A 26202-nucleotide genomic window follows, 5' to 3' on the forward strand; every position below is an offset into this window, starting at 1 on the left:
ACAAGTGAATGTTAACTAATGTCTTATCAGAGGGTTTGAAATGAGTATTCAAAGGGAATATATTTTCCCCATCCAGGTTTCTACGAGGTGGTAGTCTCCTTAAGTAAATAACTGAACCAGTTTCCATCCCTTAGTCACTTTCTTCCTGGAAAGCTGGAACGACTTATTTGATTGCTCAATGTGGATGAATAACGGCATAGCTGGCTCTGCATTGCATTCTCTGTCCTGGGAATTCTCCTCTGGTCCTCCATGGAGCTGCCATCCTCTTTTTGTGGGGAGGACTGCCCTGGTCCATTGCTATCTAGAAATTGGAGGATATGTCTGCCTAATTCTGGGGTTCAGTATTACTGAACCCATTAGCTAATAGACTCAGACCTATGTCATCCACCCCGGATTTTATCAGTGTTAGAGGTGATGATCTGGCCTCCATATTAATGTCTTGTTTTATTTCTCAATTCTAAGCCTGGTTGGGAAGCAGTGGTGTTATTGACTGGGAAACCTCTCAGAGATTCCAACAATTCCTTTGTTTTCAAATACTTTTTATATATCTTAAATGAAAATGGCACTCAAATGTGAACTTTATTATATGTATTTATGGGGCACAACTTGATGTTTTCATATATGTCCGTCTACACTATGCAAAGATTAAATGAAGCTAATTAACATATTCCTCACCTCGCATATTTACATTTTTGTGGTAAGAACATTTAAAATTTACTCTCTTGTCAATTTTCAAGTATACAGTACATGATGATTAACTCTAGCCACCATACTGTATATCTCCAGAACTTATTCACCCTAACCGTGTACTCTTTGTAAACTTTGTACCTTTCACCAACATCTCCCCATTTTGTGCCCCTTAACCCAGCCCCTGACAATCACCATTACCTTCTACCTCTTTGAGTTTGACTTTTTTTAGATTCCACAAATAAGTAAGATCATATACCATTTGTCTTTCTGTGCCTGCCTTATTTCACTCAGCATAATGTCTTCCAAATTCATTCATGTTGTTACAAATAACAGGATTTTCTTCTTTTAAAAGGTAGAATAGTATTCCATTGCACATATATATATACACACACACATACACATATGTGTGTGTATATCCGTATACATATATATACACATATGTATATATCCATATATGTACACACATATATATCCATATACATATATACACATGTATATATGTATACAGAGAGATACAGATAGCTAGCTAGATCAAATGTGAACTATTTTTAATTAAAAAAAAAAAAGGGGAAAAATAAATCCAGGACATAAGACATGTATTCTCAATGAAGTTTGGTAATTAGCCAATTGATCCAAGAGATAAAGGGAGATGGGTCTTGTGATTAAGAGAGTTTTCCAGGGAGTTGAAAAATCAAAGGAAGAAGTGGAAAGCATGCTTCCTCACATATAGATGCTCATTCTTCAGATACAGATGTTGGAAACGAACAATTTTATGAGAATTGGGCAGTAACCAAACTACTACTGACATCTGTTTTACAAGAAAATTCTACATTTTTAATTATAGTGACTCTACTGTAAACTCACCCAAATTGTAGTATTTCACATTGTCTCCCAATGTTACTTTCGTCAAGTCCTTCAAAGTGTCATTTGCGTCAATGATGCTCTGGGCTTTGGAAGCATGCCAAAATGCCATGAATCTCGCAATGAATGATGCTGCAAAAATTGCTAACATACCAAAATCAAGCATATTCCACAACTCAAACAAATATTCCTTGGGGCCTTGAGTCCAAATTTCTTTACATTCAGCCCATATCATGCCTGTATTAGAAAGGGGTTAAAATATCAATTCAGTTGCATTCAGTCTTAGCTGTTCTATAAAACAAAATATGTTTGAAAGGTCTCAGCCTGACATTACAAAACCCTTCAAAGTTTGGCCCCAGCCTGCCATCCCACCATAATTCCCATATCCTCACAAATATCATAGTCCAGAAATATCAGTGCATACCTGAGAGCAATTTGACAAAGTTCATTGAACACCTTAAAATAACAAATGTCCTGCTGATCAATTAATTCCACACATAAAAATACATTTAAAAGATGATTATTGTAGGATACTTTATAATAACCCAAACACACCCACACACTCAAAATAGAAGTAAAATAGAAGTGGGACTTCCACAGATGGAGTATTATGAAGCCATTTAATGTGATATTTGATTAATTACCATGGGACAGTGACCATGAGAATGTGCCTCAGTGACATCCAACTATAGGAATTTGATTGGTCACAGGCCTCACCTACTGTCTTCTGAAAACCACTGCCATTTTTGTCCAAAGCCACGTCTCCCCCGGGCTGCTCTCAGCCAATTACTGAGGGTACCTCTTCTTGGGAGACATGGGACTCTTCTGACGGCTGACTTTGGCTCAAGGATTCATGACAGCCTTGCCAAGCTTTCCTTAGACTGTGTAAAGATCTAGGATGCTTCTACTCGACCTTCCTGCCTTCTCTCTGTCCCTTGGGGTTTGACTTATAGCCCTGCCTGAGAGCCTTTGAGACCTTTCTCAGCTTTCTCGCCATTTCCTCTCACAAGAAATGTTCCTTAATAAAATTTCCATTTCCCTTAATAAACCTGTTGAACATTTCATCTTTGTGCCTGCTTCTTGGAGGACCTGGACTAACATACATTGCAAAAACCTTTATATTGTAATGCTAAGTAAAAATGTTTCAAATGTTATGTTATGATGTATGGTTTATATTTAAAACCAGCACAGTGAAAGCCTAGATGGGATGACAGGAACTTATTAATAGTAGTTGCCTTTTTCTGGTGGAATTATGAATAGTACCGCCTATTTCTTCAAAATTTTAGTGTAGTATTTAGGAACACTGGATTTGAGGAATTTAGGTACACAGGCTACCACGGATTTGAGAATTTGTTCTTCCATTTGTCAGTTATGAAGTCGTTGATAAGGTATTAAAACTATCTAAAACTCAGGTTGTAAAATGGAAATGATATTGGTTCATTCCCACTTCACTGGATTGTTATGAGCCTTAAATAAAATAGTTCATGTGAAATACACAGCTCAGTGTCTGGCACTTGGAAAAAATTATTACTAACATTTACTGAGTGCTTACTATTTAAAATTTTCCACGATTGGCACATGTATGTTTTTCTGAATTTGAAGAATCCCACTTTTTTAATTAAAAAGAAGTTGCTTTATCCCTATTAAGATACTCTACTCTGACATCCTGTCTCCTTCTGGAGCCATCTGGAGAAATACAACCCAAACTCCAACAACGGATCAAAACTTGTCTCCATCAAGAAGTCCTTCACAGCTTCGAGTTGAAATTAATCTTTTACTCTCAGCAACCACCTGCCTCAAATTCTCACATTGGTCCTAAATGTCAATCACAGAACCTGCTATATGAATAGCTGCAGAGACCTGTGGGGATTAAGGAAACACCCCATCTCTAATCTCCAAGAGCATATCATGTGCCTTTTCTTAAAGCCAGTATTCAATGCAACATAGAAGATATGGATTTAAGAGAAGACTTCATTACTTATTTTGAGTTGTTTCAAGTTAAGAGGGGACTAGGATTGATTTAATATAAAATCTGGGGGATCAAATTTGTGACAGGAAATACGGCAGTTTTTTTCCCCCACTGTGGTCACCGGGTTCCTGTCAGCCTCACTAGGAGATGAGGATGGTTCAGAGTAACAAGCATGGGGACTAAAGGGACATTTCAGCTCATGCAGCCTAGTTGTTTTCAAAACGTCCCTTCCTCTTGTTCCTCCCACTTCTCCATCTTCTTTTCTCTTTCTCTCTTTAAGAAGTAGAATTCGTGGCACAAGTGATGTCTTCCTGAAGCTTAAAAACTAAAACAAGTAAGTGAGCTATTCTGCTCAAAGGAGAAGTTCCTGTCTCATTTGTCCTGAGGACCCCTGAGAGCTGCCAAGGAGAGTTTGAAATCCCGCATCAAGTCTAAGCTCGCGGCAAGCAGGAGACTTCACAGGGATCAAGCCTCTGCTCATACAGATCTTGCGATAAGGTGCTTCGCTAATTCTGAAGGCTGCTCATCCCACTGTTGAATTTTCAGAATATTCCTTCAACGTGGATGCAGTGGTTCTATTTTTGCCCTCTAGAGAGGTAGCAAATGAGTCAGCTCCGTCTGCCTTCAAATTTATTTTTACAAAAAACAACCAAAAGACCTACCTGTGTGCTCATTAAATCTGTTTTTCTCTAGCAGAGGCAGGTTAAACATGAAATTGAAGCTTCAAGATGTCTTTACTTGCCCAGGCTCCTTCTAAGTCCTCCCTTTGTCTTCTTTTTCTCTAAATGGGGCCCTCTGAATAAACAAGCCTCAGATTCCACTGGGTCTTACCCCAGGCCTCACCCTCTAGGGTAAGCTTCGCCAGCACCTCAAGTCCTGTTCTGAGAACGACTCACTCTCCTAACTGCTGTTGTGCTTGAAATGCTCCTTAGTTTGCCAACGGGCTGCACGGGGCACCCGGGGCCTGCAGATGTGGTCTGGCCATTGGGTAATTACTGCCCTCAACTGCCATCTTCTCCTTCTGTTGAAGAGTCAGCCCAGGACTGCATCTGCTTTCTCAGCAGCTCAGACTGACCATTAAGTCACAAGTGCGCCTAAGGCCCTTTTCACAAGTGTCTTCAAGCATGTCCGCCTCCCTGTGTTCCTGCTATACGTCCTCTCATTGATTTGAGCTCACTGTTCTGCCTTGTCAACATCTCCTGACACATCAGTTTTGTCATTTAGCCTTTCAACTTTCTGTCAACTAAACATTAGATAAATCTGCTTTGTGACTAACAGTGTTGTCCTCTCCCTCCAGCCCACATAACACACCCAACACCTCATCTAAGTAGGCCACTTCTTATTAACATTTCCAGAAAGTACAACAACTTTCTTTCAAGAATAACTTCCAAAAAAAATACCAGTGTCAGAAACTGAACCAGGAATCTAACATATGCTACAAAAGCATCAGCTGTCCTGAGTTGTTCATTATTTTCTCTTTAAATAAACACTGTTAGCTAGTCTCTGAAGTCAAATACAAAGACTGGTGGGACAAAAGTTATAAGGAAAATGCTTTTGATTAAAGCCTCATTTACTATTCCCGCGTTAGGTTTCTAAGTGAAAAAGGAAAACATATACATAAAATTTAAAATAAAACTCAGATGGTCGGGCACGGTGGCTCATGCCTGTAATCCCAGCACTTTGGGAGGCTGAGGTGAGCGGATCACCTGAGGTTGGGAGTTCCAGACCAGCTGGACCAACATGGAGAAGCCCCGTCTCTATTAAAAATACAAAATTGTGGTGGCGCATGCCTGTAGTCCCAGCTACTCGGGAGGCTGAGGCAGGAGAATTGCTTGAACCCGGGAGGCGGAGGTTGCGGTGAGCCGAGACCGCGCCATTGCACTCCAACCTGCGCAGCTAGTGTGAAACTCCGTTTCAAAATAAATAAAATAAAAAATAAAACTAAGACTAGTATGAGGAATTTATCGTAAAGAATAAAATGAACATGTTATATAAAACATAACTCACTGAACTCGTGCAGTCTAGTTGTTTTCAAAGCTTTTCATTCCTCCAGTCCCAGGCATGATCTTCCTTCTGTATCCTCCCTCTTAGAGACTGTAGTCACTACCTACTGATCCAAGGCAGAGCTCACAGCTCCTGCCTTCTGATGTGCAGTAATCACCAAGTTGTTTGGGGTTTACCTTTTAGGGTGCTCTCAAGTTTATATGTATTTTATATGTAAAATATAATATGTTCAATTTATTCTTTGCCATAAATCATTCTCCTCATACCCCTCTCTATAAAATTTAATTTTAAAAAATATTTACCCCTTATAGAAAATTTAATTTTTCGAAGTTTCATCTTGTCCTAAAACAGTCATGTTTTGCCTAATAGGATATAGCCCTCCTATGTAAAAGTGACATATAAACGCTTAGTGAAAAGTTGAATAATAATTATAATTTTCTGAAATTTCTTGAACATGTCCATCGTGCCAAGTACTGTATTATTTACCTTACATATACTAACACATAAAAAATAAACTATGAGACATAGGCTTTTAGTTTAACAAGATAAAGGCCATGCACAAGTGATTGTTTCTTCTTATTTTAAATCAGACATTAGAAGTGAAATATAATTTCTTTTTATAGCCTCATCAATTAAATTAGAAAAGAATTAGAATAAAATCAAAGCCATCTTCTGTGTCCAAGATTTATCATTACTTTGGTGATACAATTCACATTTTATGCCACTATCCATATTTTTCCCTAAAACCTATTCAGGAAATGAAGTGATTTGAAAGTTTTGAATAATTCAAATGCTATTGAATTACATTTAAAGTATTCCTATGGTAATTTGAAAAATACTTCTTAATATTTTGATTGATCATCTCATCAAGCTCCAGCATGAAACCAAGAAGACATGTCCTGCTTTAGAAGTGATACAAAACTGACAATGCTTCTCCAGGTCCCTAGAGAGGGAGTTGGGATGTTATGGGGGGAATGGAGAAGTCTATGGATTATTAAAGGATTTATATGAAAACCCTTGAGCCTAATTTTCTTTACATCTTACATATGTTAACCCGAGGTAATTTTATGCATAGTCAGGGCCTTAAGTACCATCTGGAATTGAGGATTGCTAGAACTTGACTCAAAACCCAAATACTCCCAGGGATCATACTTTATATTACTGAATGGACATTTCCACTTTGAAATTCCATGGGCACTTCAAAGTCAATCATAACCTAAACTTTATCAGCTTTTCATTCCTCCAGTCCCAGGCATGGTCTTCCTTCTGTATTCTCCCTCTTAGAGACTGTAGTCACTACCTACTGATCCAAGGCAGAATCCACAGCTCTCCCTTCTGAGGTGCAATAATCACCAAGTTGTTTGGGGTTTACCTATTAGGGTGCTCTCAAGTCCTTTGCCCTATCTCCTGAGTTCCAGGCCTCATCCTCCTCGCAGGGAGTACTTCCATTGAGTCTCAGCCTCTGGACTCTTTTAAGCCACCCTCTATTTCACAACCACTGTGACCTTTCTAAAACATGATCAGATCAGATCACCAGTTGCTGAAAAGCATCCTCTAGTCATTTCTCCACCCTTATCTCCCATCACTCACATCCATAAATGCACCTTGACTCCTTCTCTGCCTAACTCATCATATTCTGGGTGTGCCAGGGGTTGCCATAGTCTCACATCTCTAACATTCCCGTGCCTTGTAGTATCCTTGTCCCCCAAACAGGTCTGGTTAACATTCTCTTATCCTCAAAGTATCGAATTGGAGGTACTGTCCCGGAAGGGCTTCTTGCCTCTTCCACTTCACATCCCACCTCAGATTTAGATACCCCCAATCTGTGTATGTTCATAATATCCCAATAACTCCTCAATTATAGCATTTGTCACATTGAATTTTAATTATTGATTTACTTACTGACCTGCCTCCCAGACTTAACTTCCTTGAGCACAGGGACTATGTCTCATTCACTTTAGTATCCTCATTACTTACCAAAGGCACTTAACAGTCACTGGATTTATTTATTCATAAATATCTAATTGAAATATCTTTCTTGTTTGCATTATATTTAATGGCAAGCTACATGTACGATTGATTCTTAAGACAAATAGTATAGCAACTAAGACCATATTCCTTCTCTTCCACTTACCACCCAGGAGTCCTAAAGAAAGTTACTTGATCCTTAGATAAATCCTATAAAACAGATGTGATTATACATTATAGATTAGAAAACTGAGGTGCAGAGAAATGATGTGATTTGATGTCTATAAAGTGCTCAGAATAATTCTTGGCACATAATAAATGTTCAATAAATGCAAGTGTCTATTAGCTTCAATTCCTGTCAAATCTCAATGTAAAATTGTGGTTGTGTTGAAGCTTGAAATCACAGCTCTCTCTCGAAATATGAATGGCATAATAGCTTTGTGTCACTGATGGGGTGTGATTGATAATATCCTGTTGGTTTTCTTCCTGGGTTTTCCTTGGAAATGCAAAAAAACGCACAGCATGTGAGAAGACTGTGGCACTGATAATGAACCCAAGGAACTGTACTTTAAGAACACAAAGAAAATTATGATGTGCGGTGCATTGTATCATGCTGCATACATTTGTATAACTGATGTGTGAAAGAATCAGTGTCATTCAGTCCAACTGCTAAGACTGCAAAAAGAAAACATGACAGAAAATCAGTCTTTACCTATTACCCAGGATATAATGAGCATCTCCATCCATGAGAAGCAGGATGTTTTCATCCTGAACAGCTGTTTTGCATTATCTGTGCTGGTTTCATTAGGAAGGAGTTTTGTGCCTTCAAATCTGTCAGCTGCATTCATGACAAGCAGTCCCAGAAAAATGGTGAAGGAGGCTGCGTGTGCCACAAACTTCATGAATGGTCCACGCATTATCTTCCCCATCTGCCACAACACACACCAAAAGAAAATCTTAACTTTGTTTTGTACGCTTTGCAAAGCACACATACATACATGCAAGAATAAACATTTGCATATTCCAACCATCTCCTAATTGTTTATATTTATGCAATTCGTGATAGAGTAATATCTTTATGCTGTTATAAATTTTGTTCACATTCCTTACCTACATGTGCTGATGTTCTTGATTAATAATGAAATACATGTGTTTTTCTAATAAACGATATTTAAATTCTTAAAATATATATTGTTGACAAAATATGGAGCATAATAATGTCAGCATTATTCATATAAAGCAACTAATTTAGTGGGCCTAAGGTATTGAGGAAGTGGCAATGAAAATATGAAACTGAGTCTACTTTCCTCACACTGTTAACTTGTAATCATTACAACAATTCAAAAGGGTAGATGCCCTCAAATGCCCACTTTGGATGAAGAAACTGAGGAAGTGAGGTCAAGAAACGTGTTCAAGGTCACATATCTCCTAAGTGGTAGAGCTGGAACTTGGACCCAGGCATTCTTGTTCCTAACTTAATACTTCTATTTGGTTTACAGAATAATTTCATACTTTGCAAGGTATAGAACCTTGGTGGGTGTCCTCACACATACTTCATTGACAGGCATGCAATTGAGGCCTGAGTGGATGTTGCTATTTTGGTGATCTTGTAAATGCAGTAAAAGTCATGAGTACCAAGAAGAGAACTCCCAACTGAGGACAGGGCAGCAGGGCAGTTCCTATAGTGTACTGGAACAATGTCCTGGAAGGACACTGGATTTAATGTCTAACATTTTAAGTTCAGGTTCCAGTTTCATTCCCTCATTAGCTGAGTGACAATGAGCACACTTCCTAAATTATGTGAAAACCAGATTCTTATATGAAATATGGGGACAATAAAAGCTAGTGTGCCTTTTATAGTATAAGATTCATTTCTGTCTAAGATGTACAGATCTTCACTTAGGCAGAGTGAGGATCTAGGATATGACTAAGGGGTCTGGACACCCTCTGAAATGAACAAAATTCAAACTGTGTGTACAGTTTCTCCTGCCCTTTAGGAGATGGTCCATAGCTTTCAACAGCTTTTCAAATGAGTTTATTACCACAGGAAACTTTACAAACTAATAAAATGCAACCAACACCTAGTTGGCACTCTTTTAAGTGCTTTACACTGTTAACTTGTAATCATTACAACAATTCAAAAGGGTAGATGCCCTCAAATGCCCACTTTGGATGAAGAAACTGAGGAAGTGAGGTCAAGAAACGTGTTCAAGGTCCCATATCTCATAAGTGGTAGAGCTGGAACTTGGACCCAGGCATTCTTGTTCCTAACTTAATACTTCTATTTGGTTTACAGAATAATTTCATACTTTCTCATCAAGGGGCCTACATATGTAAATTATTAGGAATTATCTTTTAAGACTCGGAAAAGATAAATGCTATCATGGAAGGAACACAATTGGTGTTCTCTATTTCCATACCTTTATTTGTCTATATGGTTTTCAAAATAATAAAACTTAGAGCTGGAACCAATTAACTTATCTTGACATTCTGAATGTTAGGCCAGAAACAGGAGATATTGTATTGTATCTCTCTCTCTCTCTCTCTCTCATGCTGTATGTGTGTGTGTGTGTGTGTGTGTGTGTGTGCAGTTGTCCCTAGGTATCCATGAGGGATTGGTTCCAGGTCCTTCCATGGATACTAAACTCTGAGGCTACTCACATTCCTGATATAAAATCATAATATTTACAAATAACCTAGGCATATCTTCTCATATACTTTAATACTGAGATTACTTATAATATATATTATCATGTAAATGCTATGTAAATTTTTGTTATAAGATACATTTTTAAATTGGCATATATTTGTACATATTTATGGGGGGTACGCAGTAATGTGTCAATACATACAACATATAGTGATTAGATCAGGGTAGTTAGCATAGCCATCATCTCAAACATCTATCATTTCTTTGTGTTGAGAATATTCAATATCCTGTTCATAGAATAATGCCAAAAGAAGTCTCTACCTGTTCAGCACAGACACAATTGTTTTCAAATGTTTTCAATCTGTGGTTAGTTAAATCTAGGGATGCAGAACCCACAGCTACAGAGGGCCAAAGATTAGACATAGACACATAGACACAGACACACATACACACACAAACATTGAGTTTTAAGCCAATAGATTCTAGGATTGTAGAGCCAATCCAAAGTTACTTTGTAAAAATTTGCTGTGAAAAAATGCTTAGATAAGATCACCTACTGAATTGATTCAATTTTTTTTTTTAGATCCTTTTAAAATCTAACTCTCAAATAATCAAATGATGGCAAAATTAAAACAAATGGTAGAAAAAGTAGGTTTGATTTTCTTCTGCCTATTGTCCTTTGCTATTTTTCTTTTTAAATATAAACAGTTAAAAATAAACATCAATGTTATATTTCCATGATGTGTTATACATAAAATTTTAATTCTATAATATTTTATGTATGATTTGTTTTAACTGCGTATTAAAGCAAATGAAAATGTAGGAATCCATATCTTTCTCATGGGAAAATCCATTATAAATCCTAAACTATTTTTTTAAAATTCTCAATTTATTTGACTGTTTGGGGAAACCTGGGATTAGAGGCAATGACTGTTAGTGAAATTCATGAAAATGTTATTTGTCACCTGCCTGGTTACAGGAGGAATGAGAAGCAGCTTTCAAGGACATCATACAGTAGAGCATAAGTTAAAATAGAACCAAATAAATAACATAAATAGAAAACATGAGGTTGGGGACACAAAATGGAGTTGAAATAAAGCTATCTACATTAGAATGAGCCACAAATCTGAAAACTCTGGAACCTTAGTTTAATTGTCCCGAACACCTCTGAAGTCAATCTTCAGTTTTCAGGGCAAGGTGTCTGATCTGTGTGCCTGGCCCCTACCTGGCTTCCCTTCTTCCTCCACTGGCCTACTGACCTTTCCATAATATTACTCTTCCTTTATTTTATTCTAAAGGGAGTGTCAATCCAGGCATCTTCTTCTGCTTACTAAAAGTCTTAGGGTATTTTTAGGTTTGTTTGTTGGTGTTTTCTTGTTTTGTTTTGCTTTAACAATCAAACAAAAGCTGGTTGCCTAGAAACTAAAATGGGCATGTTTGAAACCTCATAGCCCTTATTTTTCTTACAAAAGTTGAGAATTATATTTCTCTTTAAACTGAGGCAGATTTTGGCATGTCTCACTAGACTTTAGGAATTACCCTTTTTAGTAAGATTTGCCATCTATATACTCTGGGATATAGACAAATTTCCAAAAAATAATTGTAAAAGAGGAGAGCTAGATGAAGAAATTGAACAACTGATGTACCTGGAAAATTACTGAGGGTAAGCATTGAAATAAATACTTGTCATTAAATATTATATGTCAGAGTCTTTTTAGGTGTTTATTGATGACTAAATACCTAGCTACTCAACACCACATAGAAATGAAAAAGGTTGAGACTAGCTTAAACTAAAATGATTTGTAATTGCAGTGTGACTATTCTTATTGTAATGAACAAAAACAAGTGATGTTTGGATTACAGTAGAAGAAAGAGGGTAAGTAAAACAAAAGGGATTTCAGAAAGGGGAAAAAAGAAAATCAACTTTTGTTTCCTATAGCAAAACCAACTTTAAACAGAAATGGGGACTCAGTCACAGTGCATAGGCCTGCAATTTGATCTTATTGATGTTCACGGATATATTGGAAAATCCAAAATTTTAAAAATATATTTGGAATAAAAGCACCAATTTAGCTGAAGCAATCTCCTCCCGCAAAAAAATTCCTGTGGCCTGTAAAGCATATTTATGTTCATTACAAATGGAAAACTATAAAATAGATTTTATCATCATGACTCAAAGGATAAAAACAGTAAAATAGGTATTGGATAGGAGAAAAAATACCTTGACAATGTCCTTTTAATTTGATTATTTGCCTCAATGTTCATAAACGAGGATGGAAAACAGATGCCAGAAAGAAATATGGCCAGGGAAGAAGAAATAGTAAAGGAAATCAGTTTAATTAGAATTCAATCAAAATTTAAGAAATATGTAACTCTAAGGACTGCCAAAAATAGTCTGTGTCAAAGCACCAGACACTCTGGAATACATTATGCTTTCAAACACATTGGTTATGGAAAAGGAAAATTATTCAGTTTAGGAAAGAGATTATAATTTAACTGGTCACAGAATGAGAACAGGGATAATTCAAAAACTCCCCCTATTTTAATTCAGTTTAAATCTCAGATGACTCAGGAAATATAAGGAGAAGAAGAACAAAGAGACGACCTACATAGATATAACTCATGTTCTAGGGAAATACATTTAGAAATGTATTTGTCTAAATTTAAGGGGTACCAGTGCAATTTTGTTACACGAATATACTGCATAGTGGTGAAGTCCTGGCTTTTAGTGTACCAGTCACTCAAATAATATACACTGTACCCATTAAATAATGTGTCGCCACCTGTCCCTGTTCTGAGCCCCCACTTTTCTAAGTCTCCGATGTCTATCATTCCACACTCCATGTCCATGTACACACATTATTTTTCCAGGCAAAATCTGTCATTTCTAGTAAAAAGGGGAAAAATTTCAACTCTCTAGATGAAAATCTGTACTATAGATGTCATTTCTAGTAAATTGCACTATTTTCATTTTATGTTCTTCATTTATATTTTATGTATCTAAGATACCATATTTTGGCCTTGTATATTTTAAGGAGCAAATGTCTGTGATGATGGATTTTACTCTCATGAGAAAAACGTCCAGTTTCCTGTAGTTCCTATCATCATCACTAGAAATAATTAGGATGTTTCCACTGTCTAAAAGACTTTGCACAAGCTTTCTAGCATGAGTCATTTTGAACGGTCCTTATATGGCTAAAACACCAAAAATATGACAAATTAGAAAACAATATGTTAGTAATGGTGATGTTTGTGTTTGCGCCCACATATTACAGATGTTTGAAAATGAATCATGCCCATATGTAAGCACTGGAAGTAACCCAACTGATAGTTCTTTCTACATAGCACATTAATAGATGGTCCAGCAGACATTTAGCCACTAAGCTTCAGAATTATTTCAATCTGCCTCTCAGAGTTCAACAGATCCAAAAATGTGGCTTCAAAAACATGAAGAATAGGCTTGTTAGCAATGCAGGACACAAATTTCTCCACTTGTTAACAGAATGATAAGTCAATATTTCTCAAACCTGTCCTGTCACGCTAATGAAAGGCTAGATCCATCTGAACATAGCATTTTTACCAAAGCATAGGTAGATAGCTTTTGCTAAGAAAATAGGCTATTTTTGCTCTCAGGCTCTGGTGTACTTAGTCCCTAATATATATATATATATATATATAAAAATATATATATATTTACTTTCTTTACTGAAAGAATATATATATAAAGAATGTCTTAGAATATATATATATAAAGAAAGAATATATATATATATTCTTTACTGAAACAAGTATTACACTAGTATTTACATGACTGCCTTTGATTTAAGATTTATCTGGTCATATTAGCTAAAATACATACAAGACAAAACTTTCATCTCAATTTTTTCCAGAGGAGAAACAGAAAATGTTTTCATCTTTTAGGATGTCATTTGAAATATATGCTCAATGGTACTATGACCTCATTAACTAATATAAAAGTATATGCATGGATGTACATAGAGAAAAGAGTAAAAGGAAATAAACTAATAGTTACTGAGTTTCCTTTCATACATTAACAGTGGTGATATTACAGGTGAATTTTATCTTTTCCATTTTTTTGTTTCCTATAGCAAACATGTATTATTTTATGATAATAAAAGCAAGAAAATTATTTAAGCCCAAACAGGAGTTATTTTGTAATATTAAAAACAATAAAGATTACTGAAACTCAACTACAATTCCTTAAATGTTCACTTTAAAGGTAAGTTTTTACCCCACTTAAGACATTCTTCTAGTAGATAATAGAGGTGTAGGCTTCACATACATACCTTGCTGCATGGAGCAAACCAGTAAATGAGAGCCAGGAAGGGCAGTCCAATGGCAACAGCAAGGACCACAAGGAACTTGACCGCCATTGTCTGCTGTCGTAAACCAGAAAGATTCTCATACCAAATGGAGAGAAGTTGCTGTTGGCAGTTCGGATGAGCTACAAACTAGCAGGGAAGAGACAAAACATTTAAGTTTGATTAAAGAAAGGTTCAGCATAAATGATTTTCATGTGTTCTAATAGTTCCATGCTTTCCAATGAAATATATTGTTAGAATTAAAGAACAAACATAAAACATCAAATGAACAGGCAACAAGCAAATGGGAAAAGGTTCTAATATGTTTTACATAAATTTGAAGATTTCAATTTATCAAGCTTTTCCTTTATAACAAGCTTTCTTTCAAAGCACAGAAAAAATTTTAATGGAATATTATAAAAAGATTAATCTACATTTTATGTAGAGCTTTTATGATTATATAGTTTTTTCATCTAGAAAGAGATCATATTAACTCAGTTGCCTAAATACTTTTTAAAAAATATCACCTTTCCTGCATTGACCTACAATGTCACACGGTTAATACTAAATTCCCATTTGTATATGGGTCTGTTTCTGGACTGCCTATTTTATTCTACTGATCTCTCCTTTTATTCTTGTGCCAAAAACTCTTTCAATTAAGAAGACTTAAATTTTCAATATTTATTTTTTGAGGGAATCTTTAAATTCTCAGGTATTTATTTTTACAACTGAAACACACATATGGCAGAGTTATTTAATATACAAAAAGCAATATCCCAAAATAAAAATTGGTAAAGTTATTAAAAAGTTACAATATTTAATATTGATATTAATATTAAAATATGACAAAGGGCAGGTTATATAAAAGAACTACAAGTGACTCTTAAGGGTGATTAACCTCAAAGATAGTTTGAGCGGTAGGTAGAAAATGGAGTTAAGTCTAAAACAAGATAGAATGTTTATCTACTCAGAATGGTAAAGTTGGATAAAACCCACTGTGGGTGGAAGAAATAAGCCCTGTCACACACTGTTGGTGTTTATGGAAACTGGTACATCATTTTTGAAGGGAAACCTAGCAAATGTTTGGAAACCTAAAAATAAAAATTGACATATTAATTCCACATCTAAGAATTTTTGTTTACAAGTAAAAGTCATGCAAGTAAGCAAGCTATATGAACAAATGTTTACTGTATAACAAATAAAAATCTAATTTAAAAAATCTGAAAATTATAATAAACATCCCTAAATAGTAAACAGATGTGAGTATAATGAGATAATAATACAACCTTTAAAAAGATAAACTGGACATTTATTGACTGTTATGTAAAGTTGTCCAAGAAAGAAATTTGTGTATAGAAACATAACAATGGTTCATTATTCTCCATTCAGAACTGGAAAAATTGGGAGGAGACATGTTTATACTATTTGAAAACTTACCATAAGCATATGTTACTTTTATTAGAAAAACCTACCTTTAAAAGCTATCTATCTATCTATCTATCTATCTATCTATCTATCTATCTATCTATCTATTTATTTATTTTGAGACAGAGTCTCGCTCTGTCACCCAGCCTGGGGTACAGTGACATGATCTTGGCTCACTGCAACCTCTGCCTCCAGAGTTCAAGTGATCCTCCCACCTTAGCCTCCCTAGTAGCTGAGACTATAGGTGCATGCCACCACACCCAGCTAATTTTTGTAGTTTTAGTAGAAACGGGGTTTCACTACGTTGCCTAGGCTGGTCTCCAACTCCTGACGTCAAGTGATCCACTCGCCTCTGCCTCCCAAAGAGCTGGGATTACAGGCATGAGCCATTGTGCCCAGCCAGCTTTTTAAAAGATACCTCACATAATCTAAGAAAGCAGAGAATGGGACCAATGCTTGAAGACAGAGACTAAAAATATTTCACAAATAAAAATGCAGCTGGTGGAAAATCTAATGTGGCAAAGAAGGAATTTAAGGCATTATTGGAAAACAGGAAGAAATGGGAAAATGGAATTGAGTCTCAAATAACGATGTTCCTGTCTTATAACAAATGTTTTAGAATTTGGATTCACAATGTCATTGTTATATAATTATCCCAGTCAAAGAAAAGTGGCAATCTCTGTAAGGTTCTACATAGATGTGTCTAGATTTTAAAGACGACTGGCATTTAGTGTAGGTAAAATGCCTCACAACTAGTATAGACGCTTATGATTTGTTAGAGAATCTGCCTAGTGCAACTGTTAGTTAGAAAATCCCGGCCGGGCGCTGTGGTTTATGCCTGTAATCCCAGCACTTTGGGAGGCCGAGGTGGGCGGATCAGGAGGTTAGGAGTTGGAGACCAGCCTAGGCAACGTAGTGAAACCCCGTCTCTACTAAAAATACAAAAAATCAGCTGGGCGCGGTGGCGGGCGCCTGTAGTCCCAGCTACTCGGGAGACTGAGGCAGGAGAATGGCGTGAACCCAGGAGGCGGAGCTTGAAGTGAGCCAAGATCGCACCACTGCCCTCCAGCCTGCGTAACAGAGCGAGACTCTGTCTCAAAAAAAAAGAAAAGAAAAAAGTAAATTCCAGCTCAATCTAAAACTATCAACCCTTTATCCTTATTTAGCACCAACAAGAACCAAAATAATGTAAATAGGCTTCATGCCTGACCTTACTTTTTTTACTTCATATTTAATGGCAAGTTTTAAACGGCTGAGATTTGGGCGACCGTGATCACCACTCTGGAGCGTTTCAACATCCCCATTCAGAATGGCCTCGACTTCTTCAGTGTTTCTGCACAGATCAAGGAGTCCAACAACAAAGTCTTTGCACTGCATTGACAGTTTTTTGTAGTCATTCTAAGAAAGACAAAGAAAAACAAAAGCAATAATAAAGAATAGTACATTTTACTATGCTTCAGAGACTTGAAGGATTTTACACTTTAGGGGAAACATTCTACTTTTTTTTTTTTTTTTGAGACAGAGTCTTGCTCTGCTGCCCAGGCTGGAGTACAGTGGTGTGGTCTCAGCTCACTGCAAGCTCCGCCTCCCGGGTTCACGCCATTCTCCTGCCTCAGCCTCCCGAGTAGCTGGGACTACAGGCACCCACCACCACGTCCGGCTAATTTTTGTATTTTTAGTGGAGACGGGGTTTCACCGTGTTAGCCAGGATGGTCTCGATCTCCTGACCTCATGATCCTCCTGCCTTGGCCTCCCAAAAGTGCTAGGATTAGAGGCGTGAGCCACCGTGCCCAGCCGAGAAACATTCCATTTTTAGTTTTACTGTTCATTTATCATATTTCAATTGCAGTTTCTGCTGACCTCTAAAATACTTTAGCACATGAAGATTTTCTTCATACCCTCAAAAAGGAAATCTATCTAAAGCATAATCAAAGTTATTTAAAAAGGAGTATGCTGGCCAGGTGTGGTGGCTCCCGCCTGTCATCTCCTCACTTTGGGAGGCTGAAGTGGGCAGATCGCTTGAGCCCAGAAGTTGGAGACCAGCCTGAGCAACACGGCAAAACCCTGTCTCTAAGCATTAGGAGATATACCTAATGTAAATGATGAGTTAATGGGTGCAGCACACCAACATGGCACATGTATACATATGTAACAAACCTGCACGCTGTGCACATGTACCCTAGAACTTAAAGTATAATTTTAAAAAAATACAGAAAAAATTAGCCATGAGTGGTGGTGTGTTCCTGTAGTCCCAGCTACTCAGTAGGCTGAGATGGGAGGATCACCCGGGCAGGTCGAGGCTGCAGTGATCCATGATTGTGCCACTGCCACTCCAGCCTGGGCAACAAAGCGAGACCCTGTCTCAAAAAAAAAAAAAAAAGAAAAAGAAAAAAAGAGTATGGTGTACTAAACTCACCTGTTGATTCAGAAGAAATAAAAAATAACCAGCTTTTTCCACAGCATGATCATAGGACCTTTGCATATATCATCTCCTTCATGGGCACAACTTCTTCAGTTAGGCATGCAATATATATTTAATAGGTCTTTGGAAGACCTTGTAAACTGTGCTAGTAAACTTGAGAAGCATAGAACATTTGGAAAGTTTCCAGAGAAGAGCAAGTACATGTCTATTTAACAGATTTTAATTGAAGAACTTTATATGGCAGGCACAGGGTCAAAAGATGAAATCTAGACATAGAGTCTGCAATTTAAGACTCATCTCTTTAGAGAAAAGAAAGTTTAATGAAACACTGTTGTAGCTTCGTAGTTTGTTGCTGATGACCTAATACTCTATTGGGAAGACTTATATTGTGCAGGTCACATTCAGATTACCATAAACTCATGTCATGCTTCTATATGACATCATTTTACATCTTCATTCATGCCTTTCTAATATTTCCTCCCTCTATTTTCTTACACTAAGACCACCTATAACTAAATGCTAATCAAGAAAACCTATTAGCAGGGGTGTTCAATCTTTTGGCTTCCCTGGGCCACATTGGAAGAAGAATTGTCTTGGGCCACACATAAAACACACTAACACTAATGATAGCTGATGAACTTAAAACGTTTTCACAAAGAAATCTCACAATGATTTTAGAAAATTTACAAATTTGTGTTGAGCTGCATTCAAAACCATCCTGGGCCTCATGTTCAACCCACATGTCCCTGGGGTGTGGGTTGGACAAGCTTGAGCTACAGCTTGTTGTATTGCAGGTGGATGGTATTATCTCATTTAATCTTTACAATTGCTCAGGTTGAATTGTGTGTCCAAAATCATGCAGCTAGTAAGCACCAAAATCAAGCTTTAAACCTAAATCTTCTTGGCCCCAAGCCTTTTGCCTTTGGGATAATGCCACTTTATCTCTCTTATCTGCAGAGTGCTTTTCTACTTTGATTTTTGAAACAACTGAGGGGGCGAGCAGAGCAAATACTGTTACCATTTTGCACATGAAAAAACTAAGGTTCTCACACAGCTTCAATGACAGACTTTTCTCTTAAACCCAGCGCTGCAGATTCAAAGTTAATTGTCTCCTCTTCCTGAAACCAGTGTGTTGTAGGATGAAAAGATTTCTTTGGAAAGATCCAGAGAAATATATGTGATTCTGGATGTCAGTCAATAAGGCCATATTTGGGGGGTGTCTGCATGGAGAACAGCTTAATACTAGGTATGTGTAAGGTACCTACCTGGGCTCCTTTCTGTAAATCATGCCAAAAGTGATTATCAGTGCAATTTAGTAACTGCTAAACAGGCTACAATTTGCTAAAATGCAGGTCCAAAAAGATTCCAGAAAAGCAAATTAATAAAGCAAATTGTGTCTTACTTGAGAATGTCTAGCTAAAAATGGCTCAAACTACTTATAAACAGACATCTAGGCAGACAGTATATAGAGTGTTACAAGGAAATGGCTTTGCCCATTTTATAAAATAGTCTGTTAGGGCCATGGGGACAAACTCTTAGATACGGAGGTACATATTTGTCCGTGTCCACTATACTATAGTAGTTACGACTTGGTAGCTTAGAGCTGGATATATGTAATCAAATCCCAACTCTTTTACTTATGAGCTATGTGACCTTTAATAAGTCAGAAGCAGTCTATCAGGTAGGGGTTCTTATTACTCTCATTTTACAGATAAGAAAAGTGAGGTTTAGTGAGATTAAATAAGTATTAAAGAGATTATGCATGCCAAGGACTCAGCATGGTTGTGAGCATTTAGCAAGCATTCGATAAAGTGTAACTACTTTATTTTACATCATCAAAGAGAAGATCTGAAAACAGGCCATCTCTTGACATTCAAAACATACCATGGAGCTAAGACAAAATTTAATGTACCTGGCTTCTTTGGACTGTAGAGTTCAAGTATAGTGAATTCTTAGTCCTTTTAAAAGCAACAAAGTAATTATCAAAATCAGTGCCCTCTAGAATTCTAAGAAAGCTCAGATATATTTAGATATTGGAAAAGAACGTATGATCTTACAAATGTAGGTAACAATTTTTTAAAGCAGGAACCACATGGACTGAAAAAGTGCAAGAGTTTTGTAGTATTTAATACCTTAATCTATAAATTTTTGTCCAATTCATCACTAATTCCTAAGACATTTTCTTAAGCAAAAATACCTATTGAAAAAGAGAGAGAAAGAAAGAATAAGACTATGATTTCAGAAATATGTACTTTTTCTACTTGGGAATTCATTCACAAATATTTTCATATTTTAAGTTATTGACATTACTATTAATTCATATTTTAAGTAACTGACATGTAAGCTCACTCAAATACAACGTTGGTGGTAGTTCATTAGCTAGAATGCAGCACTATGATGTTGGTTCCGTGAGAGGAAAAGTGAAGCTGATGGGTTAACTTAATTCTGGGTCATGTCTTTGGATCACACACCTACACCATACGTTCATTAATCAGATATGGGTGCTTGCCTATTAACCTTTGAAAAGTTGAAAAGAGATAACTCATAGTGGGCTAATGAAACACAGTTTAGGAACTACAAAAAAATGCCCCTGTTAAAATGATCCTTTCGAAAGTTCCTCTTAGCTGGATTTTAAATAATAGATGTTATGATTTGTGATTTTAATCTCTGGCTCTTCTTTCTATATGAAGAATGAAGTTTACTTCATAGAAATTAACAGGGTAGAGAAAAATGTGTGCCTTGATTCTCAGTAATCTACTATGTGGGCTTTGGAGATGGCAGACCTGGATTTGAAACTTACTAGCTATGTGACTTTAGATAAATGATTTAATCTCTTAAAGCTTCTAACCCTCATGTTAAAAAAGGGAATTAGTACCCATGAATTAGGGTTGTTGTGAAGATTTTACAAGACAATGAATGCCAACATCCTGGCACAGGGCAGTGCAGATCAATGGTAATCATAATTATTACTGTCTTCATTATTTCACAAATAGTATCTAGCTCTTTGCAGTCCCCATCACAAAGCTATGCTATCAAATATCAAGTCATGTTGGAATTCCTGGATATTATCTGCAAACGTTGGAAATAAAACAATTATTCATGTATTTTCACAACAAATATTTTATGCACAGCACTGTGATAGATACCACTCTCTTACTAAAATGGGAGTTTGTAAAATGAGATTATATATGTGAAGAGTAAGCATATTCGTCCCTTCCTCTTTCTCAGTCAGCAACAGAGGCACTGACACTCAAGGACTACCTGAGACTGGGTGATTTATAAAAAAGAGAGGTTTAATTGGCTTATGGTTCTATGGGCTATACAGGCTTCTGCTTCTGGAAAGGCCTCAGGAAACTTACAATCATGGCAGAAGGCAAAGGGGAAGCAAGCACCTTCTCCACGTGGCAGCAGGAGAGAGACAGAGTGATGGGGGAAGTGCCACAAACTTCACACACATCAAATTTCATGAGAACTCACTCACTAGCATGAGAATAGCAAGAGGAAAATCCATCCCCATGACGCAGTCATCTCCTACCAGGCCTCTCCTCCAATTAGATATGAGATTTGGGCAGGGACACAAATCCAAACCATATCAGTAAGATGAATGTATAATACTATGATATATACAGTGTTGCATTGGCCAGCCCTGCTTATTGGGACCAAGTGTAACTCTGGGGCTCTCTTGCTCCTCAGGATAAATGTCACCAAATGGCACATTGATCATGGAGCTCTGTGGTGATGATTAACAAGCATTTATAAAGCATCTACTCTGTGGGATTCTGAGGATATGAAAGTTAATTAGGGACTATTCTATAGAAAAGGTAAAAAGAAATGGAATACAATTTCAAAACAAGAATTGGAGAAAAACATTTTCCTAGATATGTCAGGTTTTTTCTATTGATTGTTGCCATCAGCAGTGGCTGCTCAGTTACCTTAATATAGTGTTTGGTTATATACACTTAGTATAATGTCTGATTAGCTTTCACACTTCCCTTTGCATAAGAATTTTCAGGTCCCATTGAAGCTACGAAGCTTGGAGAGCGCGATGAAGGTACACAGTTTCAGGGGCTGGGGTTGCTCATCAAGCAAACTGTTGCACTTAACTCCCTCCCTAACTGTTGGCTTGTCACAGACCTACAGTCCTATGAGAATGAGATTTTCTCTGCCCATCTGTTTCAAACTACAATAGGACATTCAAAGACATTAACACACATACACACACACACCCATATCACTTTATTGCATTTATTTATGTTTCTGCCTCTCTTGAATAGACTCAATATCCTTCAAGACAAAGATTATATCTTACTCACCTTTGAATCCTCCCAACCTAGCATGGTGTGAAGTACATAGTAGGTAATCAACACATTTTGCTAACTGATGTAACGAAAGGAACATAGCTGAGTAGAAAGCATACCTGGATTTGAATTTCTGCCCTGCCACTTCAATAACTATATGACCTTGAAAAGGTTATTTCATTTGCTGGCCTTCTCCTAATTTCACGTCATTATGGACAACTTAAATTTTGCTATAGCATAGAGTGTAAATAACAGAATAATTCATAAAGCTCAGCTAAGGTACACTTTCTTCTTCCTCTTTGGTCAGGATCCAAGCCCTGTTCTTCTGGAGCTGTGATTCTGCCTCATAGACTATTTTGCATGTGACACCCTTTGTCACCCTGTTAAGTTCTGATAACAGTCACATCATCTTCATCCCAACAAAAAGTACTTTTGAAAGCAGCCATTTTCTTGGAGGATAGTTATCTTTGAAACAATGCCAGGCATTTTTTGAATATTATACACATAGCAACCGTTTAAAAACAGATACGGCGAGAGTTTCTCTACCCTTCCTCTTTCTCAGAGTCAGCAGCAGAGGCATCTGGAGGGCCATGTGCACATCCATGCACAGACCTCTAGGAAGATATAAAGGAGCTGGAAGACCTCCAGAAAAGCTCTCTATCCAGAATGACAGAGAAGAGGACAATTCCTGCTGTATAAAAGAGGGGATTATTTTCCCTTTCCCTTTTTAATTTTTATTTAAGTTCTAGGATACATGTGCAGAATGTACAGGTTTGTTACATAGGTATATAGGTGCCATGGTGGTTTGCTGCACCTATCTACCTGTCATCTAGGTTTTAAGCCCCGCATGCATTATGTATTTGTCCTAATGCTCTCCCTCCCATTGTCCCCCACCCTCTGACAAGCCCCCAAAGAGAGGATTTTTAAGGGGAATAAAAGGAAACATTGTGTGTCACTACAAAGACACAAACCTAAAAGGTAAATAGGTTCAAAAAAAGAGGGAATTAGAGACGTAAGTCATAGACACATACTGAGAACTAAAAAGAAATTAAGAATGCTGGGGAATGTATTTGTGGACAAGACCATCCCTGGTATTGATCTCTTTAAGTCTGTTGTCCCTTATTTGAATGAAAACTCAAGTCAAGGAGAGAAACCAAGAGTTTTCGCTGTCCTTCTTTGGTATCAAAGTCAGTCAAAGTTTTGGGTTTTCTGGTTTTTACTGACTTTGTGTGTGTTGCCAAAATTGTCTTAACCCAATTTTAAGCTTAAGGTGGCTGAGGTCTCATGCTATCAAAACCTAAAACTATTTATAAAGATTCAATATAAAAATTGAATTTGAATGGGTAAAAATATTTATATTTCCCCCAGTTTCTTTTAAAACCTGCAACTCCCCAATATCTCCTGGTTTTCTTCTTATTCCTATGGCTCCATCTAATTGTTAGATTTCTCTGCTGAGGTCTGGTGTCACCTCTATTTGGAACCAGCTATACCTGTGGTGATATGAGTAACAAAAAACTTAGGCTTGGAAGGTTCAAGGCACAGGATAAAACTGCCTCGGAAACCCAGGAACATCTCCCATGGTCTCTTTTGTTAATGGACTATGGGTTATTGTAGTAGGGGACAATTTGGAAGGTGCTTAGAAAAACAAGCTATATATTGGAGCTTATAAAATCTTTATGAAAAGTCTCATTCTCTGACTGTCATAAAATAGATGAATTGTCTTCAAACAGAGGTATATGAATACTTTCCAAGGAGCTGTAGAATATGGACAAATTTTAGGGAATCAATTTGCAGATCTTCCACTTTCCTAAAATGGATTTCCTTGAAAATGCATCTTTTGCTCACCCACCCACCCATGTAGCAAACAAGAGAGAGTCCCCCTTTAAACAACAGACAGTCCCCCTTGTATAGTATCCAGGTACTATAAACCCTGAAGGGCTTCCTATGTTTCCCTGAATAAATACACACTTCTGCTGAAGATGAAGCTTAGTGATAGAAATGCAGCACCTTGGCTCATGTTGGGATGTTCTGATTTCAGATGGCGAGTGCAGGGTGGACACAGAAACAAAGGCCATTTTTAATGACTCTTCCCCTTCATTTGCCAACAATTGTCAAAGAATGAACACTTCTTGAGTGAGAGTCCAGAAAGAGTTAGGCAAAGACAGCGTCAGTAGGGAATACCGAATACCAAACAATACTTTGTCAAGTATTGAAATGTAAATTATTCCTTATATTATTCTTAATATCTTTGAGATGTATCATTAGCTAGAAAAGAAAAGTGTCTCAAACAGGTAAGGCAGAAAAGCTTAGTGAGAGTGATTCTTTTAAATGTGACTTGGAATAGTTTACAGATTTCAAAATTTTTACAGGAAAATGGTCAAAACCCATGGATGAAACTTACATGTGATTTCTTTCTGATTTAGAATTTTAATCCAGTAAGATAGTTATCAAATCATATCTAGAAATATTTATTCCTACTACTATTTATCCTCTTTTAATTTTATTCCATAAAATCTTTAATAATTTATATATCCTATTAACAAAGACTAAAATAACATACTGGCTGCCATACCAACTTTTAGCTACATATACATAAATATATATAAATTGTGTATATATACATATTTTATATTGTGTATGTATATGCACATTTTTCTTTCCTTAAATATATAGCGAAAGTATGAACATCATTAATACCACTAAAAAATACGTCCAATAAGAATTGTGTCACATAGTTAAAATTTATTTTTCAAAAAAAATTTTTTTTTTTTTTGAGACAGAGTCTCTTTCTGTCACCCAGACTGGAGTGCGGTGGCACAATATCAGTTCACTACAACCTCCGCCTCCCAGGTTCAAGCGATTATCCTGCCTCAGCCTCCTGCGTAGCTGGGATTACAGGTGCGCGCCACCATGCCCAGCTAATTTTTTTGTATTTTTAGTAGAGACGGGTTTTACCATGTTGGTCAGGCTGGTCTCAAACTCCTGACCTCGTGATCTGCCCGCCTCAGCCTCCCAAAGTGCAAGGATTACAGGCATGAGCCACCGCGCTTGGCCCATATTAATTAATTTTAACAAGTGGGTTTATTTTTGTAGTTTTTGATCTAATATGCTAATAATAGATATAATGACAACTCTTTCCAGAGTATTTTCAATATCCAGAGCCTTTTGGCAAGAGGAAATGAAACAAATTCTAAAATTTCATATATATGTGTGTTATATGTATTTTATTTATATATGATATAAATGTTGATATCTATATAAAGCGATTTTAAGAGACTTTACAATAATAAAAAGCTATAATATGAGGAATCACAGTTGTGAAGGAAAATGGACTGAAAATATAACCTTAGGAGTAAAAGGAAAGATGCAGCTATTCTGAACATTAAAGATGTTGTTCGCTTAGTTGATGGTGGGCATGAAATCATTACAACATTTAGAGTCCTTTGCATGTATCTGAAGGAGAATTGAAGAGTTCTATTCTTAAATGGCAATATGTATGCCATGCAGAAATCATATCCCTTAAAAACATTTATACTTACAGAAGACAAAAAAAATAGGTATTAATTTTAAACTGTGCAAATGAACACATGAAC

General features: G+C 36.8%; 1 protein-coding gene across 2 annotated transcripts in view; it reads right to left on the reverse strand.

The window, feature by feature from the left end:
- Positions 1–26202, reverse strand: part of TRPC6 (transient receptor potential cation channel subfamily C member 6) — a 131921-nt gene that overhangs the window by 25011 nt on the left and 80708 nt on the right. For both annotated transcript variants that reach the window (XM_038005286.2, XM_038005285.2), the window contains exons 3-6: positions 17105–17287; positions 14450–14614; positions 8205–8421; positions 1555–1788 (exon numbers count right to left, since the gene is read on the reverse strand). In XM_038005286.2, coding sequence (XP_037861214.1) covers positions 1555–1788; positions 8205–8421; positions 14450–14614; positions 17105–17287 — 799 coding nt within the window. The remainder of the gene's footprint in view (positions 1–1554; positions 1789–8204; positions 8422–14449; positions 14615–17104; positions 17288–26202) is intronic.

Source organism: Chlorocebus sabaeus, chromosome 1 (assembly GCF_047675955.1).
Source record: "Chlorocebus sabaeus isolate Y175 chromosome 1, mChlSab1.0.hap1, whole genome shotgun sequence".
Taxonomy (NCBI): Eukaryota; Metazoa; Chordata; class Mammalia; order Primates; family Cercopithecidae; genus Chlorocebus; species Chlorocebus sabaeus.